General features: G+C 45.1%; 1 protein-coding gene and 1 pseudogene across 1 annotated transcript; one reads left to right on the forward strand and one right to left on the reverse strand.

Moving 5' to 3' along the window:
- Window positions 1–4,899: 4,899 nt before the first annotated feature.
- On the reverse strand, window positions 4,900–7,289 carry LOC116400757 (nuclear factor 7, ovary-like; annotated as a pseudogene).
- A 6,109-nt stretch (window positions 7,290–13,398) lies between these two features.
- gdf5 (growth differentiation factor 5) lies at window positions 13,399–19,757 on the forward strand. The gene is made up of 2 exons (XM_031878776.1): window positions 13,399–14,269; window positions 18,670–19,757. Exons 1-2 carry the CDS (start codon window positions 13,399–13,401, stop codon window positions 19,650–19,652), a joined length of 1,854 nt encoding a protein of 617 aa, XP_031734636.1. The 3' UTR covers window positions 19,653–19,757.
- Window positions 19,758–21,278: the final 1,521 nt, after the last annotated feature.

Below are 21,278 nucleotides of genomic sequence, written 5' to 3' on the forward strand. Positions count from 1 at the left end.
TACGTAAAGTATTATCAACAAAACTAAACTACTTGTGCAGCAAAATGTCCGTGATATCTTATTCTGTGTGGCATTAGAGCAGCATGCTGCTCCATGTGGAGCGAGTTTAGTCCAGTGGGTCCCAACCTAAGGGTCGGGCCCCACCTAAAGGACACCAGATTAATCTGAGGGGTCGTGAGATGATTAACAAGAGAGGACAGTAAAGTCTTATTTTAAATAAATATTGCCCTCAGGGCTCATTCATGTAAATTAACCTCAAATTTGTACTTGAGTAATTGTACTCGTTTACTTTCCACTGAGGACTCTGCAAAAATGTTTGCTGCAGTTCTTGAACAAACCTGAGAAGAGCTTCTCTTTGAGTATCGAACAGTAAAACCTGAATATGATTTAAAAGGCATTCTAGCCTTCCAGCCCCCTAACCTTTGCCTGCAATTTCTTATTTACGTGATGACTTTAACCAGCTGGCGACACACACGGTCACGCAGTACCGTTCACACACAGACCGACCTCCCGATGCACAAAATCTTCTTCTGGTTTGTTCAGAGCGCTGTTTAACAGTGAGACACCTGGTGAACAGGATTACATTTACACACACAGTCTGAACTCAGAGCAGATGACGTGGAGCTGAAGTCAGGAGAAGAAACTGACGAGAAGCAACCAGAGACAATTATTCTGCTCCTAAAGGGACAATTCACTAAAATAAGCTGTAAACGAGCTGTAAACAAAGAAATCTGTTCGACGTTTAGTTCCTTCAGCTGCTGTTCCAAATCGTCCTTAACTGGTAACAGTGCCGGGTCAAACAGACTCACTATTTATTTCAGGGTTGTTTTATGTTTTTTCGTAATATCAAAGATTATTAATCTCAACACATATTTTCAGCCATACGAGCAACGTTTCAACCCAGTCGGCAGAAAGAAATGTCGGCATTGCACGTTTCTGCAAACCACGGTATACGTTGAATGTCGACGTTTCTGAAACAAAAATATGTTTCATGAATATATTTAATCTCGCTATCAAGCTTGCAGAAATGCACAATGTCATGTGATTAGTTCTTTTTAATTTTATTTGTATCGACCAATATCACAAATTTACATTTGAAGACTTACAGTCTTACAGCATACGACATCCTCTGTCCTTTGATAACGTTGTGAAACAATTGCTTTGGTTTAGGAAACAAAAGTACTTAAAAAAATCATATTTTGTTTGAGTAACGTCACGCAGTCACGTAGCAACGTCACGCAGCAACGTAGTAACATCACGCAGCAACGTAGTAACGTCACGTAGCAACGTCACGCAGCAATGTAGTAACGTCACGCAGCAATGTAGTAACGTCACGCAGCAACGTAGTAACGTCACGTAGTAACGTCACGTAGCAACGTCACGCAGCAACGTAGAAACGTCACGCAGCAACGTAGTAACGTCACGCAGCAACGTAGTAACGTCACGCAGCAACGTAGTAACGTCACGCAGCAACGTAGTAACGTCACGTAGCAACGTCACGCAGCAATGTAGTAACGTCACGCAGCAACGTAGTAACGTCACGTAGTAACGTCACGTAGCAACGTCACGCAGCAACGTAGTAACGTCACGCAGCAACGTAGTAACGTCACGTAGTAACGTCACGTAGTAACGTCACGTAGTAACGTCACGTAGTAACGTCACGCAGCAACGTAACGCGTTAACGTAGCAACGTCACGCAGCAACGTCACGTATCATTGTAACGCAGTAACATAACGTAACGCAACGTTGTAATGTTGTACTGTAACTTTGTAACGTAACATTTGAAAGGGACAGTTCACCCCAAAATCAAAAATACATATTTGTAACTGTAGTGCTATTCATCAATCTAGATCAGGGGTCTCAAACTCATTTTCACTCTGGGCCACATCAGCATCACGGTTTCCCTCAAAGGGCCGGTTGTAAAATGTAAGACTGTAAATGTAACTACTCCTAACATATTGGTAAATAACTGTCTCTGCATTTGATTATTGTTTATTCAAGTGTAAAAATGTTGTACATGCAGTTATATAAATGTAAAAATATATTTAAGCACATTTCTGTTATTATAACTTAAATCCTTTTAATTTAGGGTTAATAAACCCACATTACTCTATCAAAGATCTAACTATTAAAGAAAATATCAAAGACAAATATCAAACACAAGTTATTATAATGACTTTGTTCAATGCTTAAAATCCTTTCAAGGGTGCGTTTGTACAATCCCACGTGAAGTATTTCATGTGTTTTAAAGCCACGTTTAAAGTAGTCTTCAATGTACTCACAATACATTTCCATTTCAAATGTAGGGTAACCAGAGCTGCTTATGACTGTGTATTTAAGTATCTCATAATTATGACTTTCTATCTCATAGTTATGACTTTCTATCTCATAATTTCGACTATGGGGATATTTTTATTGTCAAATCTAACTTTTTTTTTTATCTGGCGGATTTCCGGGCCACATAAAATGACGTGGCGGGCCGGATCCGGCCCGCGGGCCGTATGTTTGACACTCCTGATCTAGATTGTTTTGGTGTGAGTTGCTGAGTGTTGGAGACAGTGGCTCTAAGGTTCTTTCAGCTTAATGAAGGAACTATTTTCTTTTGACCATAGTTACCACGTAAAACTGCTCAAAACAAATATCTGTGAAATATCCCGATTAACCGGGTCATGATTGCTGTTGAATTTATTTATTTTTTGGCGCTTTGAGCATCACAAGCCGAGTGCTATATAGTCTCAACTCACACCACAACAATCTAGATTGATAAATAGCACTCCATGTAGGAGGAAACATACGTATTTCTAATTTTGGGGTGAACTGTCTCTTTAAACAATGTGCTAACTAAACATCAAAACGTTAGCGTTTAGCTCAAAGTAGCTCTGTGCCTGAGTATAGCCTCTCCGTCTTGTTAAAGTGACACCTTCCAACACTGACTGCTAACCTTTTTAACTGGACAGAATAAAATAAGTCAATGAAGATCCCAAACAGCTGGTGGGAGGTTTTCTCTCGCGAAATGTCACAAAGGGATTCAAACACATGAACACTCATTCAACACAGCAACTTTTGTAACTTTAATTATAGTGGAACCATTGTACTAGTGCAGGGGTTCTTAACCTTATTGACCTCGGGGCCCAACTTTTCAAGTACAAAGTGTCCCGGGGCCCATTCAAATATTAACACTATAAGTTTAACTAATTGATCTCACTCTTGGTTTGATTTGTATTCAATAACTATATTGTTACCTGATCAACTCCACCCCTATTTTGGAGCAAAACCGCCTAAAATTACATACCAAAATTAAAATGGCAGTAGCTTCTGAACCACTCTGACTATATGCATCAAAAGTGTCAGAAAACCTGTAGGTCATACAGAAACGGAGCAGTGGGCCTTTGGAGTCAGTAAAAATTGAAGATTTTTGTCCGCATAAAATAAAAAAGTATCTTTCAGTATAAATAACTGCCTGTGGCTGTATCTGCACAGGTAAAGGACAGTATAGGGCTGTAACTACACTATCAGTGAACAACTGCCTCCAATTTGAAGAAGATTGGACAAAGTACGACCATTCTACAGTGTTTCTTCCATGAAGAGATCCAGGCAGAGCTCTAAAAGGACATTTGGAGACCCAAATGGACACATGGTAACCAAATGACATTCTGACACACTAACGGTGTTTCTCCCTTTGTATTTTGATATTATATTATTTTCCTTTTATTTTTAGCCTTTGCAAAGTCTATGTATATATGGTCGAAGACTTGGTGTTTGAGTAGCGGACTTGCTGTGCGTAATGGCTGCGACAGAGCGCACGATTGAGTATCCGGGTAGCTCAGTTACGCAAGGTTATACGTTGGTTGACGGCTTATAGAAGAGGAAGATAAGGTTTGTACTGTAAGTAATAGCGTTTTCTGAAGCCACTAGCTCCATGCTAGCACATTGTCGGGTCTGTAATGTCTTTTTCCATCAAAATGCTGCAAGATGCGACTTGCAGCGGTTATGGCGACTTTGGACAGTGTGTTTGGGCTCCTTTTGTGAAAAATCCATAAGAAATGAAAGAAAATCGATGATTTCTTTGCAAAGATGAGGATTTTGGGCATGCTGGGATACCAAACACGGCCATGTTTTGTGACGTAGTTTGCGCAACAAGCTGTAGGAACGGCAGGGGAGGGGATCGAGGACGCCGATGTCCTCGCGGAGTTGAACAGGCAAAACCCTTGTCAAATAAATGAGATGATACAATGTGATGATCACAAAGACATTTATTTATCATGTGTATGTAAACCTGCATACACAACAAGAAGCCCATCAGGCTTTCCCACGAGCGTTGGATGTTTCGTCGCTAGGTGTCGCTTTATTTTTGAAGGCTTCAGTGCTTCGTTTGGTAGCATTAGCCCACATTCCACACACTGAGCCCTCGGCTCTGCCTCGTTGCCTCCGTTCACAAAGCCGTACTTAAGAAAGTCAGGATTGTACTTGCGCACACGTCTTAATTTTTTCTTTTTAAAAACGTATCCATAACTTTCGCTACAGGCTAGCGGCTAGCTGAGTGTCTTCTTCTGCTTATTGTAGCTTGTTAAACAACTGACTGACGCATTACCGCCACCAGGTGGTGGGAAGCTATATTGTAACTGAGCGTCTCATGGATAACAGTAATATCTCTGGTGTCTTCAATTGATAACCTATGCGGCCCTCGCGGCCCACAGGTGCAAAACTGAAAGTTTTTTGTGGCCCTCTAGGTGGCGCTCGCGGCCCAATCGTGGCCCCATGGTTAAGAATCACTGTACTAGTGGACTATGTGACGAATATTTCCAATCGCATAGTAAAAGACGGCCCACCAACACATCTGTCCAGCCAAACCATTAATATATTCTATATTTCCTGCCATCTAAACAAACTTCCCCCCCCCCCCCATTATAAACACAGTGGTACATTTCCGACAGGACGTGTCTCCAAGGCTCACGGTTATGGAAGCAGGGTGACTGGGAACAAATTGACTATTTATTTTATTGGTCTAACCTCACGGCAGACGCTGTCTCGCTGTGCGGTTTCTTCGCAGCGTCACTCACCCCTGTCTGTCTAAACATCAGTGCAGCCTACACGCCCGTCTCGCTCACCGAGTTATTCTGGTGGTCGCATGGTGAAGCCCGGGGGCGGACAGGAGAGCACGTTCAAAGAAAGGCTGCAGAGAATCTGGAGTTTCACCATTTGTTGCATAGAACTGGCAAGATTTTCTAATCAGACAAAGTGAATACCAATAATTATAAAGAGCAAGCAGCAACCTACAGTACATGAAGAAGTTCCCTCCAGACGTTCCTGATACATCACATTGATGAGAACGGAGCGGACGAACATCATGAAAACAAGATGACAACATGAAGCCTCTGGTCTCGGCTGTCGAGGACTAGAACGGCTAAACAAAGCACAACATGAGGAACTAAGTGAAAAATTTATATATGAAAAGGTAGAGAATAGAAACAAACAGCTGATTGTCAAACTAAACAACAACAAAAACAATAATACAACAATAACTGAAATAATAAAGATATATTTAGAAGAATGAGACATCAGGAGGACAGGTGCAGCTTTAAGGCTTTAAGACATAAACATCATGAATATAGTTATGATCTTTATCTCTAACTGCTCTGTTCCACTGTCACACACACCTTCATTGGTAATATATTCAGTTCATCATAAGTGTAAATGATTGGAAACATCCTCTCAGTGAAAGTGTGTGTGAAGGTGTGTATGTGTGTGTTAGTATCAGGATCAGAGAACGACAGCTTTCCTCTGTTCCAGTCCAGATTCACTCTGATCCTCTGGAGCTTCTTCTGCACTAAGAGATCAGTGGATGAAGCTGGTGGTGAGTGTGCTGAGTATTTATCATTATTGAACCATATACTCCATAATCCAGACCATATGTGTCCCTTCCTCTGGACAGACTCTGCACCCAGTCTCCAGAATGTATTGTCTCCTACCTGGACATCCCAGCTGTGAGTCCCTGAGTTAAATCCCTCAGAGCCCAGAACAGAGAAGTATTGATCAAACCTCTCTGGATTATCAGGAAGCTGCTGTTTCTCTCCTCGTCTCACACTGGTTAGATCTTTAGACGGGATGACGTCTGGATGAGCAGTGTTTGGGTCCAGAATCACAGGAGTGTAGGAGACCATGTCCTTCATCTTGTTCCAGATGTTGAAGGTCAGGTTGCCCAGGTGTTTGGCCTCGTCTATCAGAGCTCCTGAGAGCAGCTGTGGATCCTCCAGCAGGGGGCGCTGCTGGACTCTTTCCACTGCAGCCTTGTAGTTGTTCAGGAATGAGACGTCTTCAGCTCTCAGCTCGTCCTCTGTGGCTCTGACTGTGTCTGAAAGAGCTGCTATCTCTCTGCTCAGAGCCTCCATCTTCTCCTTCATCATCTGACTCTTCTGCTCCTCTTCCTCCCTCAGTGCAGCCATCCTGGCCTCCTCTTCCTCCTCTAGAAACTGGTGAAGTTTCTTAAACTGCTCCTTAATCTGCCTCTCTGTGCGTCAGGCCTGGACCTTCATGTGTTCTGCTGTTTGATCAGACTTCACTTTAACTTCTTCATAAACCTTTAACTTCTCCTTTAAGGGCTCCAGAGTTTCCTGAAGGTTCTTCTTGTGTTGTGGAGCAGCTTCATCGATGGGTCTGAATCTGTGTTTTTCTGAATCTCTGCAGACGACACACACTGGCTGCTGATGGTCCAGACAGAAGAGTTTGAGTTTCTCAGAATGCAGACTGCAGAGAGTCTCTGAAGCTCTCTGATCTCTCTCCAGTAAGAAGGACTCACACAGGTTCTTTAACGCCAGGTTATAAGGTGGATGTTCCTTTGAAGATCTTCTCTTACAAACTGGACACTCCTGAGTTGGTTTCTCTCTCCACCAGCTCTTCAGACAGTCTTTACAGAAGCTGTGGCTACATGACAGAACAACAGGATCTCTAAAGACTTCATGACAGACCGGACAGCAGAGATCCTCCTCTGATCTGGAAGCCATTTTGTCTCTGAGTGAAGCTGAAAACACAGAAAGTACATCCGTCATGGCTCCCCTCCCTCCTCTACTAACTTCACTGTTTTTAGTCAAACTCACATTCAGTGTGTGGAGCGTCAGCAGGTTGAAGCAGCAGTGTTGTAGTTTTCCTCTTTTCTCTCCTGTAGCTGAACTCACTCAGAGGAAGTTGTTAGTTTGTTCTGAAGGTGAATCTGATCGTCTGTTTTCAGTCTGCGTGTCTCTCTTTAGTGAGGGAGGAAGACAAACTGTTTCCTGCTTTGTCTCAGGTGAGTCAGGTGAGGGGTGGAGTTTGTCACACCTCCTCTGATGAATGTTGTTGCTTCACATGTAACACTGAGGTGTGTCTCATTCCAAAGCACTGATTCATTGCTGGATATGTAGACTGATAGAGTGCAGCAGGCTGTTGTAACAGTTATGATCATGTACAAACCTTGTGTTTTATATAAACCAGTAAAATTGTTAAAACACAATTCATTAAAATCCTTGTGAAACATCGAGGGGAAGCCTTGAATATTGTGGAGCATTGGACCCCTTTATATCGTCGATCACTACGTCCACCTCTTAAATACAGTTTGTGGGCGTACCTACCTATCTATGCACGTAGCCACCACAAGATGTGTCTCCTTTGGTTTAGGTAACAACACGGCCTCCTCAGCACCACATTCAGGCCAAGCTTTTTGTGCCTTTTGTCACGTCCGAGGGGCAGATCTGAGACTCAAGTGCAGACACAGATACAGGAGCAAACACGAGTACCAAACGCTGGAGCAGACACGAGGGAGACACAATGCAGGGACAGACAGGGGAACGAACAAGGACGATCTGACAACCAGAACAGGGAAAGCAGGGGAGTATATATGTGTGGGGTGATGAGAAGATTGAAGGCAGCTGGGTGGACTGGGCAGGTGAGTAGGATGAGTGCAATCAGAGTTGCTCTGGACCCAGGCGCTCAGGTGGACGGGCAGAAGGGCTCAGGACACAGGATCTCGGGTGGGCGACTTGACTGCTGGAGTTGCTCTGGACCCAGGCGCTCAGACAGGCAAAAGGGCTCAGGTGGACGAAGTGATGGCCCAGCGGGGTAAGGGACTGGAGGTCGCTGCATCACGGAGGTGGCAGCGGCAGAAACTGGAGGTCGCTGCAGCACGGAGGCGTGAGTGGCTGCGGCTCTGAGACGGCGGCAGCCGGAACTGGGAGCGGCTGCGACAGCGGCCGAGGATAGCTGCAGCTCTGAGGCGACCGCGGCCGGGTCCGGGGATAGCTGCGGCTCTGAGGTGGCGGCTGGAGTCGGCCGGACCGCCGTCAAGACACGGGGAGCAGGAGTCGGCCGGACCGCCGACAGGACACGGGGAGCTGGAGTCGGCCGTACTGCCGACAGGACAAGGGGGGCTGGAGTCGGCCGGACCACCGACAGGACATGGGGAGCTGGAGTCGGCCGGACCGCCGAAAGGACACGGGGAGCTGGAGTCTGCCGGACCGCCGACAGGACACAGGGAACTGGAGTCGGCCGGACCGCCGACAGGACACGGGGAGCTGGAGTCGGCCGGAGCCTAGCAGGAGCGGGGAGTCGCTGCAGCCCAGCGGGAGCGGGGAGTCGCTGCGGCCCAGCGGGAGCGGGGAGTCGCTGCTTCCCAGCGGAAGCGGGGGATCGTTGCGGCCCAGCAGGAACGGAGGTCTGACCCTTCCTCTGCCTCTGCCTCCTACGAGGGTTGAAAGGGCAATCCATCTGGTCATGGTTTGCCTTCTGGACACTCCGAGACCCTCCCAAGGCCAGGTAGGTTCCCGTAAACCGTTCATACCACTCAGCAGAAAAGCGCTCAAAACGTTGGTCCGCTGAGTCCAACAAGTCCCGGTTCGCTGTCTGGACAAGGCGGTATCCCATAAACTGTTCATACCACTCAGGGTGGTCTGCTGAGTCCATTTGGGTCCTCTTAGGGGCGGCTTAGCTCACAGTTAGCTTTCTGGAAGCTCCGAGGCCCTCCCCTGGCCAAGCGGTTTCCCCAAAACTGGTCTGCTGAGTCTTTCATGGTCAGATCGTTCTGTCACGTCCGAGGGGCAGATCTGAGACTCAAGCGCAGACACAGACACAGGAGCAAACACGAGTACCAAATGCTGGAGCAGACACGAGGGAGACACAATGCAGGGACAGACAGGGGAACGAACAAGGACGTCAACCAGAACAGGGAAAGCAGGGGAGTATATATGTGTGGGGTGATGAGAAGATTGAAGGCAGCTGGGTGGACTGGTCAGGTGAGTAGGATGTGTAGCGTGAGCAGCTCCTGCCCCGTTTCTAGGCGGGGAAGTAGTTCGCACCTAACACGGTGGTTACTCCGTTGGCTGTCCCACCTGCTGAGGATATGCGTTCCTCCTTGAGGTCTCAGAACAATACCTTCGGCCTTTTATCTCACCCCGTAGCTAAATAGTTAGGATTTCGGAATTAATTGTCTTCTTGAAAGTCTTTTACGGCTAATGCCCTAGGCGCTCTCAATGGGATGTAACCCTAACACCCTGTATGTAATAGTTACTATGTACATCGTCTGTACTTTACTATTGCCTATTGTGAACATTCTCACCATTTATGACTAACACTGCCAAGTCTTCATTCAGGGAACTTACCTTAAGCTCCTCTGCATGTTTCAGTCGTCACATCTTATCGCACCATTAACGGACAGGGAAGAGGGGTACATTGTTTTAAAGGACCAGAACACTGTTTTGGTTTCAGTCACTTACTAAATGTAAGGCTGTGTTTTTATTTAAGTTTTTCACACAAGATTCACATACAACAATTTCAATTCAATGAAACAGTTACAGTGGCTACAGAACTAATTCTAGCATTCCTCTCTGTCAGCCTTCGCTGATTTTGTAATGAGGTATTCTTCAGTCAGCTCTCTGACATTCCTACTTTTATGGGGGGGTCTATCTTTCCTTTTTATGCTATCCTCTGATAGCAAAAGGGTCTTCTGTCCTCCTCTAAGTGGGTAAGACAGAAAATGGGTCTTATTTTGGCTAACTAAAGGGGTCTTATTTTGGCCATCTCTGAGGGGGTAAGAAGTCTATCCCATTCTCTGGTTGGGGTGGGGAGAAGCCCCAATCTCACAGTTTTTCTGCTGCTTTTTATGCTGCTCTAAGGCTGGCACCTCCTTCATTTCATGTGTCACTCACACATGAGTCCTCTTTCTAGAGCTGACACAGAATGTAACTGGTGGTAACTGGTTTGATCCTGCTAGAACCAGAAGCACTGTAAGGCTCAAGTGACTATTTTAAACCAAGTGTCTAACTCTAAACAGTTTATATGTTAAATCACAGCTATCATAAAATAAAACAAGTTATATTATGATGGTTATAAAAAGTGTAAACAAGCTATATGTTCAAAAGGGTTACAGGTTATAATAGTTGTACTTTTATGCTTTCATACTTTTCTACGATCTTTCTACAGATGAGTGCAATCAGGGAAAACAGACACAGAGACAGAGACACAGGAACACGGGGGAAAGCCTAAACCATGACACCTTTAAGTCACTCAAAATAGCTAAATTGTCTCTCGAGCTGTCATAGAGTAACTAGTTTGTTTTTTTCTGCTGTGCAAAGAGCGACGCAGCGTCACAGAGCTGAAACTGAAATGAATGTCAAAGACAGGTGATGCTTTGACTTGGTCGTTGCTAATGTGTCTTATAGACACAATCATCTTATAAAGTCAGTCTGGCACGGTTTTGGCTGAAATTACAACTAGAATTTGAAATGGCTGAGAGGGAAACAACAGTGTACTCTGTTAATGCAGCAGAGATGTATTAGCCTGGGGGGGGGGGGGGATTTCTACAATTAAAGCAAACATAAAGCTGCTACTGAGCCTCCTCTGTGCTGCAGCTATAGGCCAGTCGCCGTTACTCACGTCCGTTAGCTGTTTAGTTGAACAGGCAGCTGAGCGGTGAAAGACACAGATTGAGAGAAGAGGAGAGAGACTTGAGAGAGACAGAGAGGGACGAGAAACACTCTACCAGAACACCAGCTCTTGTTTCAAACCACCAGAGACCCTCCTCCACTGCCAACAAATCTACAAATTTGAACCCGAGCTTTCTGGCCGCTAATTAAGAGCGTGGTCTAAACTCAATTTATGACACCGAGCTGGCGCTCCTTGTGGCATCATAAATTAAACTGGCAAAGAGTTTTAGAATCAAAACCAAGGCCCCACTGTCCTCTGGCGAAAGCAAGAAAAAAAGTGTAAAACGTGTGTTTTCACAGGGTCGACTCTGTGACCCCTCCCTCCATTTTCTGTCATTCATTCTGTAACGGCTGAGCAGAAGGTTGAGATAAACGACAGCATCCGTTCTTCACTCAGACGACAGAAAACACTTGTTTACGTTCAAGTGACAGCGCCCTCTAGTGGCCGTAGCAATTATGACTGTAAGGTCGAGCTGGATGGATGATTCTACAAAAAAGACAATTTATTTTCATTTGTACTGCTGTTTGTACAATCACCAAGTCATTATCACTGTGAATATGGCAACAAAAGTCCCCTAAACTTAACGAGTACATTTCCTCAAAATTCTAACTTACGTACAATTTTAGAAACTTATCATCTACTACACTACAATTATTTAACTTGATCAATTACGATTTTACATAAATGTACTTGTTATACGATACTAGATGTAGCACCCGTTATGTAAAGCTGTGAGGTATAACGAGTATAACGAGCAAGAAAGTCGCTGAGAGTAGTTCTGTTTTCTTGACCGATCACTTCACAACGTTAACCTCGTGTCATTGTGCGGTTTCTGCAATGTGATACGAGGCCGATATTAAACACATTCATGAAACTTTGGTTCATTTCTTCTGGGGTTTGAAATAACTTAACGGTTCAATTTGAAAGATGTTGTGTTCTGGTGGAGAAACGCTAAATCATTTATTGTTTTAATCATTGGCCTAAAAATAAAGACTGACTGAGTTTGGCATCAACACAGTAACTTAACCCAGTATCGATGGGTTATGAGCCAGTGTTTGTGTTTTTTTATTATAATTTTGCTATTTACCCAAATCAAAATATTTCACCCATTACACGGAACAATTTTTAGTTTAATCAAATTAATTGTAAGTTAAAATTGTGTGCATTAGAGATTTAAAACAGCAAACGATACACAGATTATTAACAGTCAGTAAGGAATAGTGAGAGCTAAAGTAGATTTAACCATGTTTTAGTTTGACAGTGATGTGAAACATAAAAAGCCATTGTATTGCGTGTTTTCCTGACTTTACTGACACAATGTTTGTTTTGGTAGCTAAGTTCAAAATACTAAATATAAAAACACTGCTTATAAAATCCACATCATCAAAACCCCAAATGTCTAGACAAAATAAGGAAGATGTGTCCTAAATGCTCACTACAACCTCAATCTCATCTAAAGTACATGTAACTGTTCCAGTGCAGGACCTGAACTGGAAACAGAGTATTAAGTAAAGGATCTGAGTGTGTGTGTGTGTGTGTGTGTGTGTGTGTGTGTGTGTGTGTGTGTGATTGTGAGCTACCCTGACATCTCCTGACACCTCTCTCACCCTTTTGTTTGGACAAAGTGGAAGCCTAGAAAAGCTGCTCACTTCAAATGACATAATGCAAAGTTTTTCTTTTCTCTTTTTCTAGATGATGATGATGATGATGATGATGATGATGATGGGGGGGGGGTATTGGTTTGTGCCATGTTGTGTTATAGCTCGAGTGAGTCATCGGTGGAAAGAGGGGAGGAAGATTTGAGGAGAAATATTGCTGTTAAATGAGTTTGGACAGAATGACATCACGCTGTAATTAAAACAGCTTTCTGGAATTCCGTTTCCAATTCCTGCGCTCAGGTTTGTTGGAGGGTTTTTCGCGCACCTGCAGGTTGGTGTGTGAGTGAAATATTTTCACTGGACGGAGTTCAAACTTTGAAGGGAAAGGGGGGCAGCGGCATTACGCCATTCTTGCCTCTCTTGGAAAAAAAAAGTGTGATTTAAAGAAGTTTCTTACAAGACATCCAGCAGAGTCGCGGAGTGTTTAACGCGAGTCCGCTTCTCCTCAGACTTCTCTTGGATTTCTGCTCTTCGCGCACAGACAGGATCTCTGCAGCACTATGCTTCTTACATATGACGGATGGGGGGATAAGGGTTTGCAGGATTTGTTTCTTCAACTTATAAAACCCAGTTATATTCCACATCTTTGCTTTTACAACCTCGCATATGTCTGCAGCAGTGTGCAGACGGGAGAAGCACTTTTTATTCATTTCACCTCTGGCAGAGCGCAGAGAACACTCAGAGGATGAAAGACTCGGACCGAACAGGACTTCTTCTTTGAACCACACAGGTCAGTTGATTCTGCGGTTTATTACGATGTCGGCCTGGCAAGAGGCAAAAGGGCTTTAGGATGAAAGCTGTGAAGCGTCTCTCTCTTCTGCTGAGCTGCTGGACTCTTATTTACCTGCATCCCGTCCTCGGTTCGCTCAGCCGGACCAGACCGACCGAGCACCACCAGCACCACCGGCTTGGAGAGGCAGCGGAGCGCGCGGCAGGCGTCGGGGAAGGAGAGCAAGCCCACGGAAGAGCCGGCAGAGGAATCGGTGGCTCATCAGCAGCAGCCGCGAGCAGGCAACCGGTGACCGCTTCTGGGACGTGGAAACCGTCACCGGTGAGTCCGGCGAGGATTACGCGGATCCGCGCAGAGCCTCCGTTAATCAAGAGCGAGACGACTGTTATTAAAAGCAAACGTACTGCGTCTTCCGTGCCGGCGAACCGGGCACAGCTGCAGCAGCAACAGCGGGACCGACCAGTCATCTTAGGGCGCAAAGAGGCCGTGCGCTCCTGGCTGCCCGGCGGGGACGCTCAAATTAAAGCGCACGCTCCCGGGGCTTTTAGCGCACATGCAGCAGGGAAGGGAGCCGGGACTGCGGCTGCTGGGGGTGGAGGTGTTGGCTCACAGGGGAAAAAATTGGGGAAAGTTGCTTCCAGAGCGAGTGCAGCTGCTCCAGTGCGCACGGGACCTCCCCAGAGAGCCACCCGTGCGCAAAAGCAGCAGCAGCAGCAGCAGCAGAACGCGGCTCCGCTGGCGCAGCGGGGAGTCAGCAGCAAGGCCCACAAACTGAGCGACCGGGAAGCGCATCAGAGACAGCCGCTGGTCATTCCTCACGACTACATGCTGTCGCTTTACTGGTCTCTGTCCACCGGGGACCTGAACAGTAGCGCTCTGCACGAAGCGGGTCTGGCCAACACCATCACCAGCTTCGTGGATAAAGGACAAGGTAACCACACCACCGCTTCTCCTCGTGTGTTCTGACAGCAGGTTCTGAAGCTGTTCGAGTCTTTAAATCACACATTTTGTCACATAAGATAGTTCCATTCAACATGTTGTCGGGTTATTCCTCTTTATTGAGCAACGTGTGGCTCTAAAATCACTTTACATTCCACATAGAACAAATGTTTCTTTCAACTTTAGCTGAACACAAATTGTATTCCTGCAAGGAACTGATTGAATGTTACACATATTTATTCTGTTTACATAAGGAAAACTCTCTCACTTCTCATATATTATCTTTAAATGTCTCTCATTTGGAATATTGGAAGTGAAAGCGCTTCCTTCTTGCTCCAGTCTTACTTTACTTTAACATGTGATGATCTGAGGGCTTAAAAAGCAACCGTGAAGCCGTACATCACCTCATGATTATTGTTCCTGGGGTTAGAAACATGATGAAGGTTGTGAAGGTGGAGGAGGGTTCTGGGTGTTTGGTATCTGCGCTGTGTGGAGAGGAGACTGGAGGTTACTAGAGGAGGCCGGCGCAGGAAGCAGGGCTGTAAATTGTCGGAGTTGTGGACATGTCTCTGTTGGAGAGTCCATGAGGTGAGAGAGTTGGAGCATCTGGAAGTGGAGTCAAGAACGATGGGAAAACAGACGACTCTGTTACTCATAACTGCGCTGGAACTGACTTCAAAGCTGCTGCGAGCTGAGTGAGCCATCGAGCAGCTAGATGTCATTGATACCAATCTGTAGGCTCAGTATATAGCTGGAGCCAGTTAGCTTAGCATAATGACTGTAAACAAGGGGAAACAGCTAGCCTTGCTCTGTTCAAAGGCAAAAGAACCCACCAATAACACTTATAACGTATCAATTAGTGAACTTTACGTCTCTTTGTTCATGACAAACCAAAGTGTACAAACATCAGTTTTTGGTTATGTTCATGATCAGACTTAATGTTTTCACCTCTTCTATACTAAACAGTCGATGTGTAACGTGTTGGTGAGCTGAGTTGCTGTTCGGTGGATTTTGTGATCTCAGGCTGTTTCCCTCTGTTTCCAGTCTTTATGCTAAGCTAAGCTAAGAAGCTGCGTTCCACGGCTTCATCAATCTTATCGTGCAATTTTCCAAATTTAATGAAGATTTGCTGAGTTTTTGACTCAATTCTTCCCCTGAACTTTAATTCTGCACGCTTCTTATTCAGTCATGAATATTTCATATGATGGATTGGGCCCAGGGTCCCCTGAACATACATGTACATGTGTATTTATTTATACTTACATATTTCTGTACGTGTGCAGTTGCGTTATGGTTTCTGTGTGTTTCTAGCCATCTGGTCATTCACTGGCAGCACTGCTGCTGTCAGTGATCTACGGCCTCAGGAGGGTAAATAAACACTCCTCACACCCACAAGTAGGGTGGCCCCCCTGTGTAATGTTGTCTTTACGGTGTAAAACTGTTTAAAACAATGTTTAAATGACTAAAGTTTAATATTTCTAGCCCAGCTAAAGGTTTACATTTCAAGCACTTAATGTACTTTTAATTTGGGCTTTATTTGTGTAGTGTGTCCTCAGCAAATGGCCGGTGACCTCCTCCGCATGGTGAGGGGGTGAGCGAAGGTGTAACTGATGGCCTGACACATCTCTCCCCCCTCACTTGTTCACACTTCCCCGTTTCTTTCTTTGCCTTTCTACCTCTCCTATATTTCGTCACGTGTTTCTCGGATGGTTTTCATGCTTTCAGATCAGTTGAAGAAGGAAAGAAAGCAGAGACAAAATGAATAAGGGAGGACAGAAAAGAAACGTACAGGAAGGAAAACTATTTTATATTATTTTGTTCACGTATCAATGAGAGTGGGCTGAATAACAGAAACACCTCAACGTCACCTGTTTCCTGTGAAGCCGAGGTTTATATTGAAAACACTGTCTGCATATAACGAGCAGAAAGTCACACAAGTTGCTGGACTTCTTTATGAAAACGCACCAAAAATGAGGACTAACTTTTTTGTAAGATATCATACGAACCGTCGTATGAGGACACGTCCAGTTCAACTGCTGCAAAAACTGAAGTTTTACTATAAAGAGACCGGCTCTGCTGCGGAATTATTTCCCACCACCTCTCGCAGCTCATGACTTTGCATCCTTCTTTACAAACACGGTGAAAGTGGCCAGTTAACAGAACCAACCAGCTGCAATGCCTGTCCACCGACTGAGGGGGCATCAAGCAAGAAGGGACGTTTGAGTCCTACATCACTGAGCGGTCATTCAAAGCCATTTGGCAAGCAGAACAGTCCAAGCGTCACTTTCTTTCCACTGGGGTACCACAAGGACCTGTGCCTGGTCCCCTGCTCTTCTCAATGTACACCACCTGCTGCGGCGTGATTATCCACTCACTGCTATGCTGATGATACCCAGCTCTATCTGTCCGGACCAGGAGGCAACCTCCGGTCAAACACATGAGCCAAATGCAGCACCGTCAACCCCGATATCTAAACACACACATTAGCCTTGTTAACAACAGACAACACAAAACTCTCACCTTCACTACTAGAACGTCCTTCTGTCAGGGCTGCCAGCATGGACAACTTCAGAATCAGCTCTATTGGCCATGTGTGCGTACGCATAAGGAATGTGACTCCGGTTTTCACTTTGCTCTCAACAAGGTTAGAAATAAACAAGAAAAAATATAAAAATTAAACAAGGACAACAAAAAAAGTAGAACGGATGTAAGTACAAACATTTAAAGACTATGTACAATATAAATATAAATATATATCCCAAAGTATATATATATATGAACATAGACCTATACAACAACAATGACAGAGGAATTGAGGTGATGGAGCAAATGGAGGAACTTCTGTAAATAGTTTAAAATGCAGCATCAACCAAAAACAGCTCGTCCATTGCCCTCCACTGGCTCCCTGTTGCTTCTTGCATTCAGTTTAAGTCACTGATGCTTTCCGATAGAGGGGCCACTAGCGCGGCGCCGCCTACCCAAGGTCCCTCGTTCAGGTTTATGAGCCTTCTCGTTCACTACGTTCTGCAAATAAATGAGCGCGACCTCCACAGTGAGGAATGTAAGTCTCAATCTAAACTCGTCAGCAAGAAATAACACTCAGAGTACTTACTCACATAATACGCTCGTTTTCTCTCCATCTCTTGACACTTGCTCTTTCTCAAAATAAGAAAAAAAAGTTAGATGCTAGTTACTTCTAGTCTTGTGCCGAGTGCACAATTAACGTAGTTTTGAGACAGTTCCACTCGAAGGCTTCTCCTTTAACTACTGTGGCTTGGATTGAACCTCATTTGCATGCAGCTTTCGAGCAAAGCTTCAGCAAAAGGAATAAATTACAATTCCTCATGAATATAGGATTCATTGTGGGACTGTTGTATTAGATGATAAACTGGTAATTGAGTGCGGATACTGATCACTTAATAATTCCAGTTTGACTTTAAAACGAACCCTGAACAGTTCATCTGAACTTACACTTCCACCCTTTGTTTTTAAACTACGTGACTCTCAGTTTGAGCTTTAATCAGATCTTCCACAGAGAAGTGCCAGGATGTGTGTGTGTGTGTGTGTGTTGTCGATGGTTTGTTTCCTCTACAGCAGATGCTGGTTAACTGTCTATCGGCAGTTAAATAGCTGCAGGTCCATAATAACAGGCCTGTTTACAGTCCACTGTGGTCTCCCTGTCTGGTTCTAATGTACTTTTCAATGCATGCTTAAGTCCTGGATGGGAAGGAGAGGATAACGTGAGAAGAAGCGAGCAGAGTGGGAAGATCTGCTGCTGCTGTGTGTGTGTGTGTGTGTGTGTGTGTGTGTGTGTGTGTGTGTGAGTGGATTTCATTGCTGGATTCCATTTAGACATGGAAGTTCACTGGCTTCCCTCACCGACAACAAATGAAAACATTACACACCATTCAGTCCATTCCTGCTGATGTTTTTGTGCTTATGTGTTTGCATATGTGTGTGTGTGTAAGTGTGTGTGTGTGTGTGTGTGTTTGCATTAGAGCTACAACCAACGACCACATTCACCACAGCCCAAGGTGAAGTTTTCAAACGTCCAAAACCAAAAGATATTCATCATGTATGACACAGAAAAGCATGACATCATCCTCATCGGAGGATCGGAACCAGTAAATATTTTGAAAAAGTTTAGCTTGAGAAGGAATAAAAAGTTGCAGATACATTTTCTGTTAATTGACTGATCGATCAGTTGGCTAATCTTTGCAGTCTTTGTATGTGTATGTCTTTGCAGCTATATGCGCATGTGTGTATTTACATCTGTTTGCACCTTCACTCTTTATGTGTGTTCGTGTAAATCGTCCACTTCCGTGTGTGTGTGTGTGGTTGCCTGTCTGTCAGTTGGAACTCTTATGTCTGTGTCTTTGTCCTCCCTCACAGACGAGCGTGGGCCACAGCTCAGACGGCAGAGGTATCACTTCAACATCAGCTCTCTGGAACGAGACGGGCTCCTGGGGGCCGAGGTACGCATCCTGAGGAAGCGCCTGTCTGAACCCCGGAGGGCCTCAATGGGATCCACAGCCGCTGACGGAGGCGGTGGAGGAATCTCGTCCCCGTGCCTGAAGCTGTACACCTGCGCTTCAGGTAAACAATTGGCTGTTCTGCTCCAGACGAAGACCACGGAGGATCTGCTCGGCGGGGGCGGTTTCGGCGGCAAATGGGAAGTGTTTGATGTATGGAAAATCTTCAAGGGCTTCAAAACCCAGCAGAACCAGCACTCCCAGCAGCTGTGCTTTGACCTCGAGGCCCTGGAGCACAGAGGCGGTCGCTCCGTGGACCTGCGCACTCTGGGGTTCGCCCGACCCGGCAGGACCAACAAGGAAAAGGCATTCTTCCTGGCGTTTGGCAAAAGCAAGAAGCGCGACCTTTTCTATAATGAGATCAAAGCGCGGTCAGGCCATGACAACAAAACCGTCTATGAATACCTGTTCACCCAGCGCCGAATGCGGCGAGCTCCTGCTTCGAGGGCGGCTAAAAAACCTCTGCAGCAGCCGCCGCCACCGCTACAGACCCTCCCCCAACACCAGGTCGTGAAGATGCAGACGAGGCCGCGGTGTCACCGAAGAAGACTCCATGTGAACTTCAAAGAGATGGGCTGGGACGACTGGATCATCGCGCCACTGGAGTACGAGGCCTTTCACTGCGACGGCGTCTGCGACTTCCCCATCCGATCGCACCTGGAGCCGACCAACCACGCCATCATACAGACCCTGATGAATTCAATGGACCCGGAGTCGACGCCGCCCACCTGCTGCGTCCCAACTCGACTCAGCCCAATCAGCATACTCTACATCGACTCGGCCAATAACGTCGTCTACAAGCAGTACGAGGACATGGTGGTGGAGACGTGTGGCTGCAGGTAGCAAAGGAAGGTGGGACAAAGAGCAAGACAGAAAGAAAGACATGTCCTGCCCTCCACTTTGAGGGAAGATAGACATGTTTGATCAAAACGGCTCGTTTCAGCTGATTGTGATCCAGCTCACTGCTATGCAACAGACATTACTCTTCACACTCAAGTGGACAATCAGACTGCATACCAAAAGACTGCTAGACGCTGTTAAAGACTAAACAGAGAACGATGAACTAGTTGGGGGATGCTCTATAACAGCCACTCTCTAAAACTTAAGTATGATGTTGATGGCGGTGAGGAAGATGCAGCCGAGAGGAGCCAAAAAACAACCAGAGTCACTTTTGGACTAAAGTTCTGATCTCATATTAGACTACAACAGATTGTAACTGCTTTTGTTTGCTCTCTTCAGATTTGTATCTGTGTTCTGATTGGTGTAAAAAGTTTCTGTGTAACAGAAATGCTATTGAAACATTAGAGAATTATACTCAAAAATGCCCTTTTTCCAGCACTTATCTGCCATTGTGCCTTTGTCCATTCAGATGCATCAATGAAGAGTCATTTGTGAGTCTTATCCGAGACTTTTTATGAAGCATGCGAAGAATTTCTGATGTATAAATACAGGCCAGTGATGAAGTGCAAATTTGACCTGTTCCAAATGTGGGAAAGTTGCATAAACTACTCTTCAATAAAAAATGTCTAATTGTCTGAGCTCCAAACTCCTATCAGTCCGAACCTCTGCCCCCCAGACTCTGTAGACTAAACTATCAACGGAATTCACAAGACTCTCAGAAGCCAAATCACAATTTAACCCGAGAGTGTCTGTGTTTGGTTTGGTTTGAAGTGTTTTTGAGGTCCTGTTTTAAAACGCTGCAAGTTTGGTGGACAGTTCCAAGAAGTTGGTTTTTGGTCTCAATTCTTATGCATAATCATATCAAGCTTGTTATTAGGCACGTAGATTAACTTGTTCTTTCATCAGTCAGAAGAAGTGGTTGCTTCTTCGGTCAGTTGTCCTGTTTATTAGATACGCAACTGTCTGAGTGACATGCCCGGGAGCCAGTCAGGAGCTCTAATAGAAATTAAACCAAAAGGGGAAAGAGAAATAAGATGGAGACAGGACACGACAGGTCTAAAATCTGTGTGCAATTAATATGGATGTATTTTTTTTCCAGTTTATTCCTTTTTCAAAACATTTTTTAATCACATTTTGTCACCATCAGCAATGTCAGTACCAGTAAAACAGGTCAGCATCAGGTATTTCCTGCTGCGCCTTGAACTCTAAGCAACCACAAGAATCTCTACAGAAGTAAACCTGCACCAGGCAAGTGCTCATAGTTTGAGGTTGTAAACAGCAATGACAGCATGAATGTTTCAACATTATTTGAACAAACCTAGAAAAAGGTGATGTCTTTAGATTGTGCACATCCATGAAGCTCAATTCAAAAGGGACGGTGTCTCAGTTCAGCCATTGCATCTCTCTTTCAGAACTACACTGTAGATATAATTAATTAAACTGATGTACACAGTGTCATTCCAAGGTAGAGACACCAACTCTTTCTTAAGAGTCAGGACCCTTTTTCCCTGAACACAGTCCATTTAAAACACACCAACAGACTCCTGAAGTCCCATCAGACACAACCTC

Source organism: Anarrhichthys ocellatus, unplaced genomic scaffold (genome assembly GCF_004355925.1).
Source record: "Anarrhichthys ocellatus isolate YVR2014 unplaced genomic scaffold, GSC_Weel_1.0 scaffold200, whole genome shotgun sequence".
Classification (NCBI taxonomy): Eukaryota; Metazoa; Chordata; class Actinopteri; order Perciformes; family Anarhichadidae; genus Anarrhichthys; species Anarrhichthys ocellatus.

What these genes read in the sequence shown, in the direction of transcription:
- gdf5 (XM_031878776.1), top strand. Translation starts at nt 13,399, where the DNA reads ATGAAAGCTGTGAAGCGTCTCTCTCTTCTGCTGAGCTGCTGGACTCTT. An exon ending in CTTCGTGGATAAAGGACAAG is followed by an intron (nt 14,270 to 18,669) that starts GTAACCACACCA and finishes CCTCCCTCACAG; the next exon opens with ACGAGCGTGGGCCACAGCTC.